General features: G+C 45.4%; 1 protein-coding gene across 12 annotated transcripts in view; it reads left to right on the forward strand.

Moving 5' to 3' along the window:
- Positions 1-22,997, forward strand: part of adgrl2a (adhesion G protein-coupled receptor L2a) — an 89,233-nt gene that overhangs the window by 54,355 nt on the left and 11,881 nt on the right. For 10 of the 12 annotated variants that reach the window (XM_029500580.1, XM_029500581.1, XM_029500582.1 and 7 more), the window contains exons 5-16: positions 120-920; positions 11,198-11,494; positions 12,215-12,318; positions 12,945-13,130; positions 13,790-13,828; positions 15,596-15,779; positions 16,488-16,610; positions 16,895-17,100; positions 17,756-17,929; positions 18,045-18,254; positions 19,697-19,917; positions 20,577-20,643. In XM_029500580.1, the coding sequence (XP_029356440.1) occupies positions 120-920; positions 11,198-11,494; positions 12,215-12,318; positions 12,945-13,130; positions 13,790-13,828; positions 15,596-15,779; positions 16,488-16,610; positions 16,895-17,100; positions 17,756-17,929; positions 18,045-18,254; positions 19,697-19,917; positions 20,577-20,643 (2,612 nt within the window). Of the gene's footprint in view, positions 1-119; positions 921-11,197; positions 11,495-12,214; positions 12,319-12,944; positions 13,131-13,789; positions 13,829-15,595; positions 15,780-16,487; positions 16,611-16,894; positions 17,113-17,755; positions 17,930-18,044; positions 18,255-19,696; positions 19,918-20,576; positions 20,644-22,997 lie in introns of all 12 variants that reach the window. The other 2 variants (XM_029500588.1, XM_029500578.1) reach the window with 2 other exon arrangements.

Raw genomic sequence — 22,997 nt, forward strand, 5'->3', positions numbered from 1 at the left:
TGTAAAACAAAATGAGGGCATTAGAGACTTTGTCGATGTAACGCACAGTTTTGTGTGGCTTTGTTTTTCACATGTTAACCTGTGCCTGTTTTTTTATTCTACTCTTCTCCCATTACTAGTTTTTCTTTGTCCTGGGACTCTGAAAGCTGTCGGTGAGCCTTCCTTTGTATTTGAAGCGGAGCAACAAGCCGGCGCCTGGTGCAAAGACCCGCTGCAGGCCGGCGACAAAATCTACTTCATGCCGTGGACTCCTTACAGGACAGACACGCTCATTGAGTATTCCTCCCTGGATGACTTCCAGCACGCCCGGCAAACCATCACCTACAAGCTGCCCCACCGGGTGGACGGGACCGGGTTCGTGGTGTACGACGGGGCCGTGTTTTTCAACAAGGAGCGTACGCGCAACATCGTGAAGTTCGACCTGCGAACTCGAATCAAAAGCGGCGAGGCCATCATCAATAACGCCAACTACCACGACACGTCGCCATACAAGTGGGGCGGCAAAACGGACATCGACCTGGCGGTAGACGAGAACGGGCTGTGGGTGATCTACGCCACGGAGCAGAACAACGGCATGATGGTGATCAGCCAGTTGAACCCCTACACGCTGCGTTTCGAGGCGACCTGGGACACCGCCTACGATAAGCGCTCAGCCTCCAATGCCTTCATGGTCTGTGGAGTACTGTACGTGGTCCGCTCCACCTATGAAGACAATGAGAGCGAGGTCAGCAAGAGCCTGATCGATTACATTTACAATACCAAACAGAACCGTGGGGAATACGTTGACATCCACTTTCCCAACCAGTACCAGTACATCGCAGCTGTGGATTACAATCCGCGAGATAACCAGCTCTATGTGTGGAATAATTTTTACATCCTAAGGTACAATCTGGAGTTTGGCCCACCTGATCCAGCACATGGTAAGAGCCCAGCCCCCCCCCCCCCAGAATATTTCTCCTGCAAACAATAATGTTAAATTGCGTTGCTGAAATTGTGACTTCAGTTGCTGTCAAATGCATTTTCCCCTATGTATCAAGTGTCACACCCCACTGATTTTTAATTTAGAATTTAATATGTGCTAGATATGTTACGGAAGCTTTGGAGTCTAGAAAGGCTTTCTGGGGTGGGGGGGGGGGGGTGAAGTGAGCAGGGCTCTGTGGTAAACAACACCTCGAAGCCAGTTACTATATCATAAGGGATCAGTATCTCTGGGATTTGGGGAGGTTTCTGGGTGTTTCGCTGAGTCCCCGGTGCAAAGACTCGAAGGACCTCTGATAGCTTTTTTTTTTTTTTATAAGAGAGTGTTAGGCAGGAAGAGAGTGAGAGAGAAATACACTCTCACCTCTACAAACATGCATGCCTGGACAGGTGCAAAGTCTTGCCCAGGGCAAGGTTAGATCATTCCCCTCAGTGATGCCGAAACTCCAGATCTCCATCGGCCATTAGAAGAGAGCGCTTCACACTCTGCAGGCAGGATATGAGGATTCGAGGTTCTGTCTCAGAAAGAAGGAGAGATGGTAGACACAAGGGAGAAAGATCAATCATCCAGGGTCATGCCAGCAGTGTATGTTTTTAATTTAGCTGTCAAGAGCTGAGGGGATGCTAGCCTAGGCCTGCGATAGTCCTTACACTGAGACTATAATAACAGTAATTATGCTAATCCCCCCCACACCCAGAGTTCTAAGTCCACGTAATGTTCAACACAGTCAGTGATGAGCAGTGGAGGTCATGCAACTTTTCCGCAGCTTATCCAAGAGCTCAATATTTATTAATGTGTTTGCTGGTGCACTTTAGCATTGATAGGACACGAGCGACGGCGGCCAAATTGGGTTCAGCGGGGGGGAAACGGCATCAGCGCGGCCAAACGGCGGCAAGCTTTTCTGTTTTGGTTTGAGAAAAAAAAAAAAAAAAAACTGAAATGAACATGCTGAGAGTAAAACAGCGAGACAATCACGAGATAAAAAAAAATGTTTTCTTAATTTCTTTTTTCATTTTCCCCCACTGTGAACAGCGCATTTGAAGTTCGAAAATTTTTTTTAAATTACATATTTGCATTTCAAAAGCGAATTGAGAACGGTCGCAGATATGACACTTATATTTCTGTATTTTATTCACGTCTAAAAAAAATAATTTCACGCACTCGTCCAGAGATTTTCCAATGAGCCGACTTTAACCAGTGCCTCTAAAAATGTTCTTAATTTCAAGCTTCCTGCTATCTAATAATAATAATAAATTTGAGCATGTCATTACATGCCATTATGTGTTTATATGCAGTTAACTGATTATTAAGCAGTCAAGCAACAGCTTTTATTTTCAGCTTGGCCGTTATTGATTCTTGGAATAAGCCTCGTATAGGCAGGCTGATTGATTTAGCCGTTTGGTGAACAGACACTGATTACCGATGGCGAAATCAGAGGCTTTAAAGGGATAAGGCCGCATTCCAGCTATTATTCCAGGCCAAGTCTGCGTTATTCCCACAGTCAGACCTCCCAGGCACCGAAGGAACCCATTTCCCTTCCTGGAGAGTATGTTTAGAAACATTCCCTACCTGCCACACTGTGTTGGCTGCCGTATTCACATGCTTTTATTTGAATGTCAAGATGGACTCTGGTATCCTTTCTTGACAAATGAGACACGAGGCTGGCCCTGCGACTGACTAATGTATGTTGAGTTGCAGTCGATGAGTGCAGGGGAGAATGGTCCAGGATGATCATCAAGATGTCAATAAACTTGTCCTCCCACATGGCTGATGTTGGCACATAAATGATGGCACTTTTTTCTGGCTGTCACAGGACGCCCTCTCTGTGATTTCTTCACGTCTGCTTCACTAAACACTGAAACAAGCTATCAGAACGCTTTTGTGGTGTTAAAAGTCGAAGGTACACATTTGAAGCAGCGCTCTGCTTTAAAGGGGAAAAAAAGAAAAGAAAAGAAAAAGTACAATTGAAATAGAAAAGAATATTTCAGCTTTGTTCAAATGATTCGAAGCACATCATGTGAAAGCTTTGCAGATCGTCATGTAAAGCATTGTGAATACAGCAGAGAGCACAGCGTGTTATTAATGTAGACACTGGAGCTGTGATAATTGTGACTTTTTTCTTCAAGAGAAAAAAAAGGATCTGCAGACTTCTCTTCTGACAAACAGTCTGTATACATCCACGTTACTGCGCGGCACTTCCTGCTTCCCTCTCTTTTTGCGTTGTGTGCGTGCGACCACATCAGAGTGAAGTTGAGACCCCCAAGTGGCAGACAGTTGGGCTCTTGTCAAGTCCAATAACGTTGCTCATGTCGAGGCGAGATCATCTCTTGTAGGATTATGGGGGAGAAGTCACATCCAACAAGCAGCTCCACTGGAAGTGGACATTAAATGGGTCAGTAAGTCTCTGTTTTGGCTTTGATCAACATCACAATAATCCAACTCATTTGACCACAGCGCCGCCGCTATAGGAGCTAATAAACATATTCCTTTATCACGTGTTGTAACTCAGATGATAAATTGATTTAAATGAGGTATTCCCAGAGAAAACTCATTATGCACCCATTTCTATGGACCGTTTATTCATGCCAAGCTCTCAAATGTGGCCTCAAACCACTAAGTAAGCATATCAAAAGCAATTTTTTACAAGAAGGAGGCACAAACACACGTTATTCTCCGCCCTGATGGGACGCAGGTGAGCCTCAGAAATCCTTTCATTTATCCCTCGTCACAGAATTACATTCTGAATCTCTTCCATATAAAAGCTCCCAGGCTGCACTTTACACCCACACAAATCAAGCCCTCCTCTTTAATTGTTCAAATGTCAATACATTTGCATATAGTTTCAATCTTTGCCGTGCTCTCAAATTATACATCTGCGAGTGGGGATCGGTGAATGACCCAATTTGTTTGAAATTATAAGGTGCAGCTCACAGACGCGACTTGCCAATTAGCTTACAAAACTCTGCATGTGGTCAAAACAATGCCCCATAGTGGAGCGTGGAAAGTGCTTTACAGAGCAAAAAATGCTCAGCTGTTACCGACGCCTGTGAATCATGTGCATTAGCAGTCAGCCCAGTGAGCCCCCCCCCCCCGACCCCCCTTTACAGACTGATGAATGTACGGCTCTCAAATAAGCATCACCATGATTCATCCCTGTCTTCTGCAGTGCCGACATGGGGGTCAACTTGTGCATGGGAATATTAAGAGAGAAAACAGAGACACAAACGGGGACGGTGTGAGTCAGTCAGGCAGTGATGGACACTTTCAAAGCCAACTTTTCACCACCGTCTCAGGCGGTCCAGTAAAATGGCAGAGACTTCTCGTGCTCAGCAGTGACACAGGCGCAGCGATGGGGATGTATTAAAAACAGCCAATTCGCTTGTTTGACTTGACCACAGCTGCCCCCCTCCCTCACACCCCCCAAAGCCCCTGTCAGCTTCCCAAGTGGACACAGTTGGTGTGAAAGGAGCGGGCATTGGTGTGGAAAATCACCCTTTTTTTCTAGATGTTTTTCTCTCCTTCTGTCATATTCTCGTTGTTGCTCTTCCATCTTATTGAGTCTGTCCTTTATTGTCTCTCTGTTGCAGTCAGTCTTTTTGTTTCTGTCTTCCATTGGTCAATATCAGCCCCCCCCCCCACAGACGCACACCCCTGCCTGTAGACCGTCATTGTTTTTCTTAGGCCTTAATTATACTCCCTTGCAGATGCACACACAGACAGCTGCGGACACATAGTTGTTGTTATACCCCTTTCTCGCCAGCTCGGGGTGGGGGGGGGTACAACATGTGCAGCTGGTGGCCTTGGAGCCTTGTATACACTCGTGGGTGCAGAAAGTAAAACTACCTTTAGTCCTTGACTTCCACGGTCGGCCCTCATCTGGATATTTGCGTTTCTGTGCATGTCCACACATGTCCACTTGTATTTGGCTTCACTCCCGATGATTCGTCCGGAGCTCAGGTCGGTCAGTTCAAATCATGCCTGGTGACAGCGGCGCAGCTTTAGCTGTGCCTTTGGGAAACTACAGCAACAAAGAAGGGCCGACGTGCAAATGGCAGCCAGAGGTTATATTTGTTCACTGCAGGAGCAGCTTTAAAGCAGTTTACACCGTACACACTGAAAATGTGGCATTTTGTCTTGATTGTAGTTGAACACATGTTGGTTCCTTTAAGCAGCAGTCGCCTCTGATTTAAACCACCTCAATTACAGTTCTTCACGTTGTTCCCTGTTGATCTAAACTCCTGTTGTCGACAGACGGCGTAAACAGGACCGGACCAAAAAACAAACACCTCACTGTACTCGGCTGTCTGCCGGCCAGCAGCTCAGGATGGGAAAAACGCTCTGAAATGAGCTGGTGTCATCGCGGGAAAAGGCCAATTCAACAGCAATTTGATTCCCTTTTTTTTTATTGCACTCAAAACCTACTAGTAACCTCTTAAGCGGCGTTCTGTGTCAACTCGGGAGAGTACCTGAGATGCTGCGGCACCACGGCGGACCCCTGTTCTTTACTGCTGGACCGCAGTATCTCCCTATATGCCAACCAACGTTCTTTATTCCTCCCATGAAGCTTGTGTAACCACCGTTTTATGACACAGTGTGACATTATTCTGTCGACACCATGACCCACTTGTCTCATTCGTGGTTACGATATGGGGATGAATTTAACTGGGACGATAAAAGGGGTGAGGTGTGAGTGTGGTGGTTTCGGCGGGTGGGGGTGTCCCAGGACGGGGATTTACAGTCTTGTTCACAATATCTGTGATTTTACATTGTGGGATAATACCCAACCATCTCTAGTCTGCTGGCACTAACAGCTATTCAGCACACTGCTGGGGGGTCACCTGTTTCCTCCGAAACCCGATCATGATCTCTGCTGCACCTCCAGAGCTGGACTTCGTGACACATGAGGGCCAGTTGTTCCCGGTCGGGTGAGACCGCGGCAGCGTCTCATCCAGAATCGTGCCACAGGATAATGTTTTCCCTTCGTCCCAAGCTGCCAGTTAGCTCTGCTCCGAGAGCGTCTCACCCGCCGATGTCGAGCTACTGTGCACAGCGTGGCCAAATGATCTGCTGACAGCGTACAAGCATGTGGGCAACAGCAAACTTGGGGTTATGATTCAGAATGTCACAAAGAGTTGTTTGACACAAAAGAGAGGGGGGGGGGGTTGTGATTATGGTTTCCCTGAGCCCCATAGCCGAGGGGATCTGGTCTCTTGTTTGATTACAGTCTGACTGTGAAACAAGGCATATTAAAAGAATTATTACCCAGACATCACAATGGTCCCTCATCATTCCCTGACACCCGCCTTTGAGGAGATTTGTTTCACACAGGCCTGATTATTGTGCCTATGTGTGCTTCTCTAATCTATGCATGTGCGGATTTGCGTGACTTTTTCGTGTTGTGCAGCTCTTCTCGCGACCCTCGCAGATGTGCGTGTCTGCGCGTCGGTGAAATAGACACCAGCACCCTCCCTTCCTGCCCCACCGCCCTCCCTCGCAGCACACGGCTTTAAATATCAGCGGCTCGGCACACTTAGAGTTAATGCTTGAAATGTGAGGCACGTACAGTACCCAGAGAGCTGCAAGGAGGAGAAAAAAAGGAGGCTTTAGTCTGGCAGCTGCTATGTCTGTTCTCTATACTTTGGTGTCATTTTGTGTGTGAGGGTGTATATGAATGTGTACATGTGTTTGTAAGCGTGTTTTTGCTTGTGTGTATATGTGTGGGAGTGCAGTCTGCCTGCCTGCCTGTGCCCATATGAATCAATGTGTTTATATTGTGGGAAGGAGGAATATTGGAGACAGCAGTAAATAACATAATCCAGCTATTAGCTTTTGTTCCCTAAGACATGGACGTACACTGTACCCACCCTCAGAAGGACATGACTCATGGGAAATTATACAAATTTTCTCTCAGCTTTCTTCATATTTACTGCTGATACACAAGCAATCATACGCCATGTTTCTCTCCGCAGCTACGAATGCAGCCCAGAGTGAAAGACGTGTAATCCAATTTCCTTTGTGTATTATTGTTATTATTGGTAGATACCAAAATGCATCACAAACGTATTATAAATCATCACACTATTTCGAACTACAGAACAGCTCCATGTGAACTAAAGAACGAGGCTGTGTCGGCGAGGACTGAGCAAAGTGTGTTTGAAACGGCGGCATTAGCAGACGAAATAACTTGCATGTTGTTTTTTCACTGTTCAACACTTTATTTCAATGAAGCCATGATCTGTGCCGGAAGAGTTGAAGAAGAGCTGATGGGTGATTGACTCTTTTTCCTCCAGCAGATCGTCCTGTCCACCCTCTAACTGCACAATCCTAACAGGCTTACTTGAATTATTTGAGCTTGCATTGACTTGTTAACTTTTTCTATTCCTTTTCCAGTAGGAGGTGATTACCACCCAGGAGCCACATTTCAGGGAACAAAAGACGGGATTTTTTCTTTTTTTTTTCCAACCTTAGAACAAAATAAGTCTCCCACCAAATTGGGAACTCAGAGATAAATCTCCAAATCGCCTCGTTTCACATCACCGTGAGATTATTCCATGACAGAGGAGGGTACAAGTGAGATATAATACCTCTTTTAACTTTTCATGTGGCAAATTAGCTGAAACAAATGCTAAATGTGTGTTGCCTTACCTTTATTTTTATTTTTTTTTTTGTTTGCCCCCCATGCAAGATAAACAGCTCCTGATAATGCGTATGAAACATTAACCTGATGAACAACCATGCAGTGCCTACTGAAAGTGAAGCCATTAAGCATAATACAAAAGACACACACACTGTCGCTTCTCATTTTTCACCTCGGCATGACTGCTGAGTTCCGATGAAGTCTCATCTGGGCATGTTAGCGTGTGTGTGTGTGTGTTTGTCTGGGTGCTTGTGTTTACGCATATGCTCCACCAACACAGGAAACACAGCGCTCATCTCCTGGATTCCGTTCTCATCGTCTGTCATCAATCTCAGACCAATAACCTACATACCCTGCAGTAATAACAGACCCACAGAGATACATTCAAGTGCGACAACGTGTGGGCGGCATCACGCAAACAGGTTATGAGTGAGTCTGTCCTGACTATTGGCGGTACTTTGGAGAATATCACGCTACGCGCTCACACTCTGTGACAGCTAATTGAAGGTTCCCCTTGGGCTGAGTGCAGCAGAGACATGATAATCAAGGAGCCTGTCCTGGTTTCGCTATATAACCCAAATGTGGGATTTACTTCTTTGGTCATAATCAAAGGACTATTGTGCAGGGAAAGTATTCGGTGCATCTCCACAGTAGGACACTGAAGCATTCAGTCCGTGTCCTGAATAGTAAAAGGTATAGAAGAGGCTGCAGCAGCAGATCAGTCCCCCCCCCGCCTCCCCCACTGCCCCGTACTTATGAACTTATCCACCTGCACATCTGTGTGAGGAAGCCACTGGCTGCAAGGAGTGTCCATTTTAATACCTGTGTCTTAATTCCTCCCAGCTTTCATTGGATTAAATTAAACCAGGCTATGTCATAAAGGTAATAAGATTATTGTGTTGCTAGCAGGATTATGGTCTGACACGCTATGTACACAGGAACAGCGGCGGTCAGAGAGGTGGCATTGTTGATGCACGAATCTCTCTGGGAAGCATAGCCTCTTTTTTTCCACACAGGAAAGAGGATTAGTTTGCATCACAAACATGAAATGCCCCCCCTCCCCAACAGGATTATTTATATAGCCCTTCTACTTATGTCCTAATGTTTCTTGTTAATGAAGCTGTTTTAATGTACAGCAGGATTTGGACGAGGCCGCCTTCACCGGGCAGAGTGACTTTTAGCAGAGCCGTCACAGACGTCAGGCTCAGCACATCCACCTCACTCCCCTTTCAAAGCTGTCCAGTTTGCTACAGGGCAGCCCCGCTCCACTTTCAGGAGAGCCTAACCCATTAGTTCTCCTCTCCTATTAAACAAGTATAACACTAATTACTTCCTCAGTTTTGTTTTTGATAGCAGGTAGCTGCCAAAAAAGAAATTGAAGAGAAGAAATAGATTTAATCGTTTATCTTGTTACCCGAGTGTGGAGCTAAACAGCCCAGCAAGCCATGACAAGCAGTCCGCTGGAGTTAGGGACGTAGACAAGATACAGTTGTTAGTTGACATGCTAAAGGAATGTGCTTGGATTACAGCAGATGCCTCTTTGATTTATTGGTTGTAGCTGTGAGCCCTTTATCTTAAATCACACTGCCGAACAGCGATTCATTTTCATTTTATTTCTGTCTGGATTCTAAACTCCCCACCCGTAGAGACTGGGATCTTATCGTTATCATCTTTCATACTTTGGAAATGAGAAACCCATAAAGGGCCCCCACGGTTTCTTGGGGATCTTCTGGAGGTTTGCCAAACAAGCCTGACCCAGATGTTTAAAGAGAAACAATGATAATAATTTTCGTACCGCGGTGCGTCGACTCACATTCATTTCTTTCAGACAGAGACGCAGCATCAGATGTAGAAACTTAACCAGAAATTTACAAGGGCCTTTTTGTTTTTGTCTGTTCAGTTGACTTGCATTTAGCCTCTGTGAGTCTTCAAAGAACAAAACAAACAAAATCAACAACTACAAAAAACAGGTATTGGTGCAGAATAGAGCTAAATGCTGGTGCTGGGAGGACACTAAGCACAGGTTGTCTCTCCACCACTGTGCAGCCATGGGGGGGGGGCAAATGTACCTTCAGCTCAGTGTCAAAACAGCCAGTCAGCTGTGTTACACCTTTGTGTTTTCTGTGTATGTACTTCTATAGCCCCCATCGCAGTGGGAGGGTTGGGGGGGGGGGGTGTGGAGGTGTTGGTCTTTGGCTGCCTCTCCTCCAATCCGCTGGAAGACAGAAGCTGTCCTCTCCTTCTCCAACTCGGCCATTGTTTCTAAATTTTCCTGTCATCATTTCTCTTTATGTGCCTCCTTAGCCCCCCCACCCCCACCCCCACCCCCTCTGGCTCTGCATTCCCCTCGTCCTCCCTCCTCTCTTAGACTCTTGCTCTCTCTTCAATGTTTTCGCCAGCGCTCGTGCCACTGACGCCGCCGCTGCCGCTCGAGCACTGGAACGGCACCTCTTCACATTCTCTGCATGCTCTACAGGCAGACTAATGGAGGAAATCAGAGTACTCAAATGTGATTAGATTCACCATGCACATTGCTTCCCAATCAGAGTGCCTTTGATTGAAAGAGCTTTCCCTCTTAGGTTCAACCAACATTTTTCTATTTGTTTGTTATACTCTCCCTTTTGCAGTTGGAGTATGTTGTAGAATTATATCAAATTGTGTTTATCAGCATTTCATCTATGAAACTCCCTCATGTTGGACTTTTATGATCTGTAATTATAGTACTACTCATACTTCTCTGGTGTATCACATGAAAAATGTCTCCATAGTTTTTCCTTAGTGGCTCATGTTAAATGTAAGGAGTGCACTATTTTCTCCTTTCTTGGGACTGAAACATATTGTTTTTGCCCGGGGCATCGCATGAGTTACTGCACACCTACTTTATCAGGGTATGAGTCGTAAGGAGAAACAACTGTAAAATGAAGGTTCAGGCTCCATGGCTTCACGTGCAGGTTCTGTGTTGCTTTAGTGAAATTTAATCAGCCATGCCACGAAATCTCCCAGGCAAGAATGATTGCCAGGCAGGAGGATGTTACTGTAATTATTGTCTTGTTCGCTGCAGACTGAGTGCCTTGGATAAGCCATAGTCAACGGGAAGGCAAATTCGCTTGTTGCACAAAGCACTTAGCAGCAATTTACACAACAGGATACTTGGATGTATAAGCATTACAGTGTTGAACATGTTGAGGAAAAAAATTAGGAATGTTACTTACGGGACACAGCACCAAGGTTTTGTGGCACATTTGGGCATCTGCCCTGCCGGGGGGGGTCAAGGTTTGTCTATCTGCTTCTTCTCTTTTTTCCACCATAATACATGATATAATCCACTCTACGCTGATGAGGGGTGCCACAGTAATGAACTGACCTGATGTTGCCACCGCAGGTCAAACTGCCATTAGCCCCTCTGTTTTTATCCCCAGCACTGCATCACGTTTCATAAAAACAGATAATTACGCGTCCCAGTGAGATTCTTCATTTATCAAACTCCAGTTAGCACAATGTTTTTTTCCCATCGGGCTGCTCACCATTACATAATAACAATCTAAATCTAATGTCGCTCTACCCTCTCTCTCTCCCCGCAGCGCCACCGCTGTCAGATGTCACCACACCCCCCCAGCCTCCGAGAACCACAACCACCGACACAACAACCACAGTGCACAGGGGCGTGGCCAACACAACCACCACAACAGGGCTGAAGGAGGGCAGCAGGGGAGCGCCCAAGCTGCCCCCTGCAGTCCCGCAGACGACTTCCCCTCCGCCCCTGGAGTCCTTCCCTTTACCCGAGCGCTTCTGCGAGGCCACCGAGAAGAGAGACATCATGTGGCCTCAGACCCAGAGGGGAATGCTCGTGGAGCGGCCTTGCCCCAAGGGAACGAGAGGTAAACAGGGCTCCCTCTCACCTCCAGGCAGTCAGCTCTCTGTTTTCAATATGACCTCAAGCACCCCAAGAGAAAATCAGCCGAGTTTTGTTCGAGCTGTCTGATAATCGCTCATACGTTGATCTTTTTTCTTTTTTTTTCCCCCATTATCTGCGACGAGCACCGGTTTCAGTGGGTGAGCTGGGAATCAGGGCCGACCGTCAGATTTGAACTGTGTCATTCCAGGTTTAAATGTGATTAAGTGAATCTGTGACGGCTGTGTTGCAGAGGGGAGCAGGCTCAGCTGTTCCTCCTGGAGCCGGCGTGGAGATGAGCATCCCTCATTTGATTTGTGTGTGAAATAAGGGCTAATTAGGAACATGGGGTGAAAAGGGAAAAGAAAAATGGGCCCACTTTGTACCAAAAACAGACTCAATGAGCTGTTGGAAAGATTTTCAGAGGCAAAACGGATGACTCCTGGTGTTTACAGTGTGTTTATTTTTGTTGTTAAGAGCAACAACAAATATCTGCCAGGGCTGGTATTACTCCACACACAGAAGCAGAATCGGTGGCTACTTGCGTAAAATGTTATATTTTCATGCTTGTTAATATGTTGTCTGCACTGTGTGCTTTTTGTCCCTCCCCTCGTCCTTTGTTGCCCCCTGTAAAGGACTTCATGGGGAAATAAATTTGATTTGACTTGATTAAACCTGACTACTCTGTTCTTGTTTTCCCTGTCAGGCACAGCCTCCTATTTATGTGTCCTTTCCACTGGGGCCTGGCACCCGAAGGGCCCAGATCTCAGCAACTGTACCTCCCACTGGGTCAACCAAGTAGCCCAGAAGGTTTGTATGAGTCCTGCCTCACTGTTTGTCTTCTAAAGCTTCTCAAAAACAAAGACGGGGATAGGCAAGAGTTGAGGAAAGGCGTCCTTGTAAAGAACTTCAGCGCTGCAGTAACTTAATCGCTGTTGGTCGTAAATGTGGGTCAGATTAGCTTGAAAGCAGTATTTGTCAGCTATAAAAGAAGTCTGTAAAAAATGCAAGGGGTAGCATCTAGTAGTAAAACTGCAGGTGCATGAGTGGAAAGAGCTGCACAGTTAAATGCTGCACAAAGTACAGACTTGGAAATGAAGGAAGCTCACATATTAAACTGTGTGAGGCGCTAACTGATGTAGTGCATTTGTCCCACAGAATGTAAATATTTGCTCTATCCTGTGCATCATGTGTGAAGAGCCAACAGCCCTCTACCTGCTCTTTTAAAAATCCACCACACAGAAAAAAACTAATAATAATAAAAAGAAGCTGCTACCATGGCAACGTGTCCGGCCTGAAGAAAACACTTTCTCATAACTGGCATTTCAAGGACTCATTCACATGTGATTTGATGTCAGAAGCAGCGCTCTAAAGAACCATCCAAGTGTTGTCTTCTTGCATTCCTGTGAACATTACTCACCCTCCCCCCCCCGCAGATCCGCAGCGGTGAAAATGCCGCTAACTTGGCCAACGAGCTGGCCAAGCACACCAAAGGCCCCATCTTCGCCGGGGACGTCAGCTCCTCGGTGCGCCTGATGGAGCAGCTGGTGGACATCCTGGATGCTCAGCTGCAGGAGCTCAGACCCAGCGAGAAGGATTCAGCGGGGCGGAGCTTCAACAAGGTAATCGCATCCTCAGGAGAACAAACAACAAACATGTGAACGAGAAGTCAAATGGTAAAGACGGACTCATTCTCACCAGTTCCCTCAGGCTGAAACGCTCCGTAGTTTACATGGCTTAGGAGCTTAACTGACAAGTTAATACGTTTAAATGTAGAACGCAGTTTTATTCAGCGGCTTGTGGTCAATATTGTTTTGTTTGGCCAGAGTTTGTGCCTTTCTCCATTTCTTTTCAAAGTCAGGAAAGCTGTAAGACAAAGACAACAAAAACGAACCATTTAAAAAAAAAGTGACATGATTTTAGACTCTGTGGAGGTGTAAACATCTGTAGTCACAGTGTTATTTGTACATTTGTTGTAATAGCCATAATTTGGCCCTGCCAAGCGAAGCCCTTCTGTGAGGTGTCAGGAGGGTTTTAGAAGAAAATCCAGTCATGAATGTGATCCAAAGCACTTTTATTCTGCAGCCTTGAGGTAATCAGGTCAGCGGCGGCGGCGCAGCAGACGCTGCACTAAGCGGTGGGGGCAGCCTGAATAGTTTGTTTGTGTATCTGTCACTCTGCCAGGACCTTGTTTCTGTAAATCCTTTACTCCAGCTCATGAACTTGTGCAAATTATCGCTCTGTTTTCTACCTGTTCTTTTTCTTTTTCTAACGAAAAAAGCTTCAAAAGCGAGAAAGGACATGCAGGGCATACATGAAGGTACTGGCGTGATGCTTCTGCCCCTCCTCCGTTCCTGTGCTTCTGTATTTGCCCCAGCAAAGTTCAGCAGCATGTCGCCCCCTGTACTGTCATGTCCTCCCTCCTTCATGTGCTTCCTGCTTTTTTGAGTAATTGCCTTTTACGCAGATCAATTGTACCCAAAGTGCTTTTTAAGTCAAACTGAAATCATCTCCAATTACTGAGGTGGCTTCTTGGATGTGTTTATGTCCCTTGTTAGTTTTTTTTTTCCTCTCTAGGACAGAAATGGTTCATTTTGTTTTTCATTCTCTTTTTTCCTTTTGTGTTTACTGAAGATTGCACGTCTGGATGCTTAACATCACAACTCAACCATCCTGTTCTTACATTCCTCTCATTCTTCATTTGCTGAATGATTTGTTGCTTTGTTGTATTTTTTTCTTTTACGAGGGATCCTTTCCATATAAAACACTAGTTAAATATTTCAATCTAGTGCGAGGCTCGCTGATGTAGTCAAACCTTGAATTTCAGTGGTCGTCACCTGAGCTCTCCTCACATGTAATGCAAAAAAACACAGTTTGCAGGTTTTAGGTCAAAGTAGTCGTTTGTTATATAAATTAAAGGTGCAAATCTTTAGCTCTCCCTGGTTAATAGGGTTAGATGGGTCAAATCTTCCCTCCCACCATCTCCTTTCATGGAATGCTAACAGGTTAGGTTCACATATCACGGTATTTTGGTCGTATGTCTCTCCACCATTAGGGAGCTCTGTGTCCTCCACCTGCCACCAAAGTCACCCCCCTCAATCCACATCTCTCCTTCGGGAGGGTATTAAAATGGATCGAGCTAATTAGCCAGTCAACCGCCCTGCGCTCATAAAAAGAAAAGCGGGGAAGGGCAGGGTGAAAAAAATGGACATGCATGTAGTCAAACCACCTTCCCTAAAAAATGTCCCATCACCGTTTTGGCTCAGAGCGTCACAACCGGGAGCTTTAAAGTCGCAGAGACTCCGTGCATGTGAATGACAGCAGTCATTTGAGTAATGGCTGCTCCAGAGGATCTGGGACGCAGATCACTGAGTCAGCAGTATCTGATATCTGCCATACTTGACGCAATATCGCATTAGCTGCCGCGCTCCCCTCCCTCCACCTGCACCCTCCATCCTCCAGCCATCACCGCCATTGATTAACTGATTAGATCCATTGATTTGATCATTTCCTGAAGAAAAGTCGGCGTCACGGCAGAAAGTGTGAAAGCTCATGCTTTTATTTTGTAGGTGCTTTTTGCAGAGACTTGCCGTGCAGTAAAGTAGTAGCACTTTACTCCAAGTTGGCTGGAGGTCAGAAGTCAAAGAAAAGAACATTTCCCCACGCCGGATGTTGAACTGTGCAATTAGAGAACTCCGATAGCTTTTGGTACTTTGGCTCTCATCGGGCCATCTGTTAATATCCTGTTAGGGCCCAGCCTCACAGGCTCAATGCACCCTGACCCGAGAGTCAGTTCAGTTTCTTTTCTTATCCAGGAAATATCTGTCTTTCATCGCTCTTTTCTCACACGTAATGAAAATATAAATGTTCTTTCAGCATCTTGTGTTTTTCCCCCACTGCGTTTGTCTGGATCCGGACAGATGTGGTGCTGTGTCCCTCTCATGTCAGTGTCTGCATGTCACTGCTCATGCTTGCAAAAACAAATGAGAACCTTTTTTTTTTTTTTTTTTTTTTTTTTTTTTACCAACTCACTTAAAGCATCTTTGTTTCTTTGTTTTGTGTTTGTGTGTTTCTTCCCCGGACTCAGGCCATCGTGGACACGGTGGACAACCTCCTGCGACCGGAGGCCTTGAAGTCGTGGCAGGACATGAACAGCACGGAGCAAACGCACGCAGCCACCATGTTACTGGACACTTTGGAGGAAGGGGCCTTCGTCCTCGCAGACAACCTGATGGAGCCCGCCTTCGTCAAAGTTCCTGCAGACAACATAAGTAAGAAAAGCCAAGTCTGTGGCAAGCAAATGACAGCAGTACTCGTCTGATACGAGTTCACTTAATTTGATTAGGTTTAATCCATCGAGAGAGTGACTCTAGTGTGATAGGAAAACAAGACTGCCATATAAAAAAAGGACTTTGTTTTCATAATAAGCGTTTAAACCTCGAGGGAAGAGAAAAACAACGCATATTAGGTTTAACGAGTCGCTTACTGACAAAGTGATGAATATCAGACAATTAAATAGACTGGATTCTCTGATTGCGTGTGCTTAGTTTATAAATGTATGCGTCTAGACCTTGTAACTCTATACATTAATGTGAACATTAGCCTGCTGTGGAGTCAGAAAAAGAAACTATGTTGTTTATCCACAGTCTCCTCTTCTTTCCCTCATTTTCTTCAGCTGTTAGACCAAATAAGGAAGCTTTTTTTCTCAGTTGTTTTCTCTACTCTTATTAGTGAAGAGACTCGCTGGTGTAAAATCATCACTTTGTGATTGACTTGTTTGTTGTGCGACTCGCTGTTTGAGTTGTTTATGTCCTTTGGTCTCAGCGTGTGAAGAAGAAAAAGCTTTGGCGCCGCTGCACAGATCCACCATTTTGTTCACCGTTTTACGCCCTTGAATCAGAGTCATATAATGACTGATCTCATTCTGTTTTTCCTTCATCTTTTTTCTCTAACAACCCCCCCCCCGCTGTACCTGCCAGTTCTGGATGTGTATGTGCTCAGCACGGATGGCCAGGTTCAAGATTTCAAATTCCCACAATCCAGCAAGGGGGGGATTTCAATCCAGCTCTCGGCCAACACTGTCAAGCTCAACAGTCGGAACGGTAAGCGCTCCCAAATGCATCAAAAGACATAAAAGAGAAACTCAAAGAAACTCTGCTCTCTCTGAGATGATGATGATGATGATGAAGTGTTTGACTCCTGTCTGTATTCGAGAAGGAGGATCACAGGAAGTAGTTTATCTCAAAAGGCCTGTGAACTGGAAGGCCATATTTAAAAGCTCTTTCATGCAGATGTGTTTGTATTTCTGGAGAGCTCAAATGTTTTCAGTCCTTTTTTGTGTAGATTTTGTTTATCCGCTCATCCTCTGACACGTACCATTCAACAGGAGTCGCCAAGCTGGTCTTTGTCCTCTACAAAAATCTGGGCCAGTTTCTCAGTACGGACAATGCCACCATCCAGATGGCCAACGGTGCTTACGGACGCAACGTTTCGGTGGCCGTCAACTCTGACATCATCGCCGCCTCGCTCAACAAGGAGTCCAGCCGCGTGTTCATTAATGACCCGGTGATTTTCACCCTGGAGCACATCGATGTGAGTCTCCCAGTTAGAATGAATGGAGTGGTCAAATTAAAATAAAAAAAAATCCAGGAGAGATTCAGAGTCGACAAAGATCTGCAATTTCAATTGTAAATGTCTAGCTAGGTCAGTCTGCAGTTTATTTAAGTCACTGAGCATCAAATTAAAGGAGTCTTTAGAACCTAAGTGAATTCTTAATGAAAACTAATTCTTTAATCAACATTGGGATATAAATGATACCCATTTTCTTTTATAGTGGGGGGAATTAACTCCTAGATTAGCTGTACAATCTAGGATGAAATTACTGGAGCACCAATTATCTTTCGTCTTTTAAAGTTGTCACTAGAGTTCCCGGAGGGCCAAGCGTGACTCCATTCTTTATCAGAGAAATTGTGCAATTCCAAAGACATGCTGTCAAACAATTATGCTTCTCTGTTATTAAGGCCTCATATACCCGACCCCGCTTCGGTTGACTTGGCAAGCATGTGCCAAATGAGATACAACATATGAATTGCTTCATAAGAGCTTTGAAGTGAAAAATCCTCATCCATATCAGTGTGGAAAAATACTTTGTATGAGTAGGGGGTAAATGGCCTCTGTGTTCTACATGTACTTCAATTTCAGGCAGTCAATTATTTGGACACTTAACCATATCTCTTGTTATCTGCAGATGGAGCACTACTTCAACTCCAATTGCTCCTTCTGGAATTACTCTGAGAGGAGTATGATGGGCTACTGGTCCACCCAAGGCTGCAGACTCCTGGAATCCAATAAAACACACACCACCTGTTCCTGCAGCCATCTCACCAACTTTGCCATCCTCATGGCGCACCGTGAAATCTCTGTATGTCACATCTGTTTTCTAACTTGTTAACTGGCTTTGGTGTGAAAGTGATGATAGATGTAACCCCCCTTTTGGAGTTCAGCTGACTGCCCTTTACCACCCTCCCCCCTTCCAGGTAAACGGCAGAGTCCACGAGCTCCTTCTCACTGTCATCACTCGCGTCGGCATCGTGGTGTCCCTCGTCTGCCTCAGCATCAGCATCTTCACCTTCTGCTTCTTCCGGGGCCTGCAGAGCGACCGCAACACCATCCACAAGAACTTGTGCATTAATCTCTTCATTGCCGAGTTAATATTCCTAATTGGTATCGATATGACGGAACCAAGGGTAAGCTGGAACGATTGCACCTCATTGATCTGGTTTTGATTCACCTCCCAAACAAACAAAGCAGAAGATCTTTCCGGAGTGAAATTGATGAGACTTTGTTTCTAACTGCTTGTCCCCGACACAACACAAGTGTAAGACAAGACAACACCATTGATAGATTATGAAGGGGCCATGTCTGTTTTCCACATTCACATTTTTTACATTTCTTCTAGAAGCACTAAAAGATATTTCTGTGTTCAACCAGGAGCCTCCATCTCTGAGCTGTATAACTAAATCTACCCAAATCAAACCTTAACATACAAATGGCATTTAAATTTGTGCCATGTTAAATCTGTGTGTGTGGTGAATGAATTTTAATTCATCAGCTCCACTCGTATGTGTCTGGTTGAGTGAATGGGTGAGGCAGCAGCATCTTTTCAGGAAGTTTTAATAAAAGAAATATGATATAACCATCAAAGGACACTCTGCCCATATAATCATTTTGTAGCTCAAGTTAATTGAAGTTTTGTTTTTTATTATTCAGCCCTCTGCACAGAGTCACTAATGTTATTGGTCACATTTCTTTTTCTTTATTATTATTCCTCTTTCGTCAAAGTTGTCCGAGGGTTTTGAGAAAAAGCCAACAAATTAAATATCAAAATGTGCAGTGTGCTCTGTATTTCCTCCACTGATATGCATCTTTTGGCAGCAAAACAGCAGCCAAAGTGAATGGGTGTCTATTACTTTTGTGTTTTTGTGTGTAGTCCAGCCTTTTGTGCCACTTCCCATACTTTCAGCTGCAGACTCCGTTCAAACTTTAAAACGTTGACAAAAGTTTTTTGTATTCAGCACAGTTTCAGCCATTTCATATCTTTTATCCTTTTTGGGCAGCAAACGTTGGAGGATCGTGCTCAGTCTGACAGATTCTCAGTTTATAATGAGTGTGTATTGCAGGAAATGTTCAGAGTTGGTGAGGGGAGAGCTGAGCAGAAAATTATCTGAAGAAATATTTATAAATCGTCCTCAGGGGCACGTAGTGTCAGCTAGACTCACCAGTTTTACCAAAGCATAGAGGTTCTTGTCCTGTTTCAGACGATGTGTCCACTTTAACAGTGAGTCAAACAGAATTTGAACTGAGAGCTTCTGAAGGACGTGTCCACCAACATGTCTCCAAGTCGCTCCGGTAGAATTTCCCAGCTGTCTCTAGAAACACCGAAAACCGCTGATCAGTTACCGTTTAGTCAAAGATCAGCTTGTTCTGGACTCTTAGGACTACAGGTGACAGGTGTGTGTGTCTGTGTGTGTGTACAATACAGATATTCACACACACACACACACACTTTAAGTCCGTGTTGCTCACTTTGTTCATACGTCACTGTGGGACAGACTTTCTGAGGAAATGTTCTGGTTAATTGTTGAAACAGTGATCATATTTTTTACTGCTGTTTTCTGTTTGACCTCAGATCGGATGCGCCATCATCGCAGGGATCCTTCATTTCTTCTTCCTGGCCTCCTTCTCCTGGATGTGTCTGGAGGGGGTCCAGCTGTATCTCATGCTCGTGGAAGTCTTCGAGAGCGAGTACTCGCGGAAAAAGTACTACTACGTGTCCGGCTACCTCTTCCCCGCCATCGTGGTCGGCGTCTCAGCAGCCATCGACTATGGGAGCTACGGCACAGAGAAAGCGTATGTACAGCCTTTTTTTTGGGGGGGGGGGCTTGGAAGGGCAGAGCAGACTGGCTGGATGCTGCTCTGTGTGAGCTTACCTCCTGCGTCTGTATGTGCTAGCTTTTGGAAAGTAATCCACTCATCATTCCTGCCAGCACCTCGTGTTCATCCCCGGAGACAAACACCAAAACATTTGAGATCTTTTTTGTCGGGGATGGGCAGCTGCTCAATTTTTTATGTCATTTGAAAGTGGCTGACAGACTGAACAGTGTGGTTTCAGCGGGGCGGGGGGGCGGGGGGGGGCTGCTGCTGCTACATTAATGCCTTTCTGCTCAAAGACCCTCCAGTGACCTCTTGTTTGTAAATGCGCCCTTAAAGAGAAGAGCACTGTGCAGAAAAAGCCTTTTACACAGATTAATGGCCATATATCAGCTAAGAACCAGCTATCAAAGGGGGCTACTTGGGGTCTTCCCTGTTTTATAGAACTGTATTAATGTTCATTACGTGAACGGAGCATTTTAAACCGCTCCAGGTTAAATATTAACTCCATGTCATGAGCCCAAGTTGCACAAAAATAAAATAATAATTATAATAATTTCTTTCGTTCATTTCGGCCGCAGCTAAAATTATTTTCAAAGTGTGTGCTGCCCCAATCTGAAGTGTGTCTCCTGCCACAGGTGCTGGCTAAGCGTGGATAATCATTTCATATGGAGTTTTATAGGACCCGTCACCTTTATCATCATGGTAAGCATTTTTACTTATTTACTTTTTTCTTTGAATGCTGAGACTGACGGAGCGAAGAACGGACTGAGAGGGTGGAAGGGATGGCGGAGATAAAAGCAGTGAGATGGTTGAACTGGGTGGAGGAGGAGGAGGAGGATTTTTGAGTCTCCTCAGTGGTGACAGGTTAATTTTGCAGCACAGACAGATTTAGAGGCATCTTTCAGTTCTCTCTCAGATGCTTCTCACCAGCTGACAAGGATCACATTGACTCTTTTTGAATGCATTTACACAACTTCCATCAAGTCTCACACTGCAGACGTTGCCAACTGGCCTTCAAATTTACTCTATTTATATTAAAGCAGGAACAAAAAATGCAAATATCAAAAATCAGAAGGCCTGAAAAGATTAATTTCACAGCTTTTGAGTGCAGCTGCAAGATATGTCTGCCTGTAGTAAACAGCAGATGACGGTGTCATGGAGGAGAAGAAAAGCAAAGGCACCTTTCTGTTTGGTCAAGGACCGCCGGTGGTGAAGGACATACAGCATATCATATTGACATATGTTCTGTTGAGGGATGCAATTATTTACTGGTCATGACATTATTATCTCCTGCTCCATCAGAGAGGCTCAGAAGAACGAGACCTCAGGGAGCCTTAGCACAAAAAAAAGAAAAAGAAAGAAAGGAACTGCTGGTTCTACCATGTAGACCCAGAGAAGACGCTCTGTGAGCCCGCTGTGGACGGAGGACGGGCGGTGTTTGTCCGCCGCCGTGGTCACTCTCCAGCATAAAGGCTGGTACTGTATCTACAGACGCAGTGACCTCTGTTAAACATCAAACTGACACTGAAAATATACTGGAGAGCCGGGGGGGGGCCACGGATGTCAAATTCCAGCAAGTCTCCGAACACCATCGGCCGTCTGCTAGGAGCTTTCAAAGTAAAGATATAATACGGCTCTTTGTCTGTGTGGTAACAAAATAAATAAAAAAGACAAATCCGCTCGCTGGACTGCCTTTCAGTTTCCTCAAAGAAGGACACAGCAGCTCGATGCAGCATTTAAAAATGAAGGAGGAAGGAACACAACGCCTGATGTGTTTCTGTGTTCAACTGAAATGTCTGAGTGAATGTCTTTTGTTTTGTTTTCACTTCTTCTTCTTGCTCTCTCTCTCTCTCTCTCTTTTTCTCTCCACAACTGCATTGAATGTGTACACTTATAATTAAGGAAAGGCCGACATTGTATCAGAACAAACACACATCTCGCTGTCTCAGCAAATGCTTTGTCAGGCACACAGGAATATGTTTCCTCTCTCTAAATTAGACCCTCATTGTTTTCCGATCGTGTGTTGCTTTCGTAACGATTTGCATGAAAAATGCATCTGCAGTGGAAATGATGATCAGGATCCCGGTGGCGATGACCGCGGAGATAGAATCATGACCCTGTGAGGAGCTAATGTATTGTAGCAGAGCGAATGTGTGACAGGAATGAGGGTTTGCAGCACCGGCTCAGGACTTGGTGCACTGCTCCTCTGCTTCCGTGCAACAATTGACTCAAACAAGACAAAGTACTGTGGAAAGGAGCATCTCAGGGGAGCATGCAGGAGCAAGGTTTGTCTACACGATCCGTGACCCTGGTTTCTCCACAAATTGGCTTTGTCCTTGTCAATGAGAGAGAGGGAGAGAAGGAGAAAAAGGCACGCGAGCGAGAAAAAAGGGAGAGAAAACGCTGCAGCTTTGGCTCACGTCTGGATTCCAGGCGCTCCAGCTCTGTTTGTGCCAAGCAGCTCTAGTTTTGACCCGAGGTGGTCATGCTTTTTCTCTTCCTTTTTGTTTCTTCTCCGTCCTCTCTCTCTTTTTACTCTAAACAGGTCCTAAATACTGCCTGAACAACAAAAGCTGGCGGAAGGCATTTAGATCCCTGCCCCGTCTCTGGGCACAGGGGGTATTAGCTCCATGAAAGGCAGACATGGAAGTAATGAGTGGTGTGGGGAGCCATTAGTATGCTTGAGATGGCTTCAACACAAGGCCTCTTGGATCATGACATGTCGCGAGCAGTTGTTATCATCAGGACAGCTCCATCTGCACCTTTAATATTTTATCCTCGGCAGTTCATCCGGAGTTCAGTGTGTACACACGCAGTCCACTTCGGAAAAAAGCTTTCTCCTCGTCCCAGTGTGGCGAGGTGCTTCTGCATGGCTTGCAGTGATGATTCAGAGACAGAGTGAAGGATAGAAGCAGGGCAGCTCAGCTCCGGCGACGGGAATCCCCCGGGAAGGGCTGCGAAAGCATGTCGGGGGGGGGGGGCGACATGTGCCGTGCTGCTGGGTTACTTTAAAGTACTGTGTCCCTCTCCTCTGTCTCATTGGATCCATGTCACCA

This window comes from Echeneis naucrates, chromosome 4, assembly GCF_900963305.1.
Source record: "Echeneis naucrates chromosome 4, fEcheNa1.1, whole genome shotgun sequence".
NCBI lineage: Eukaryota > Metazoa > Chordata > Actinopteri > Carangiformes > Echeneidae > Echeneis > Echeneis naucrates.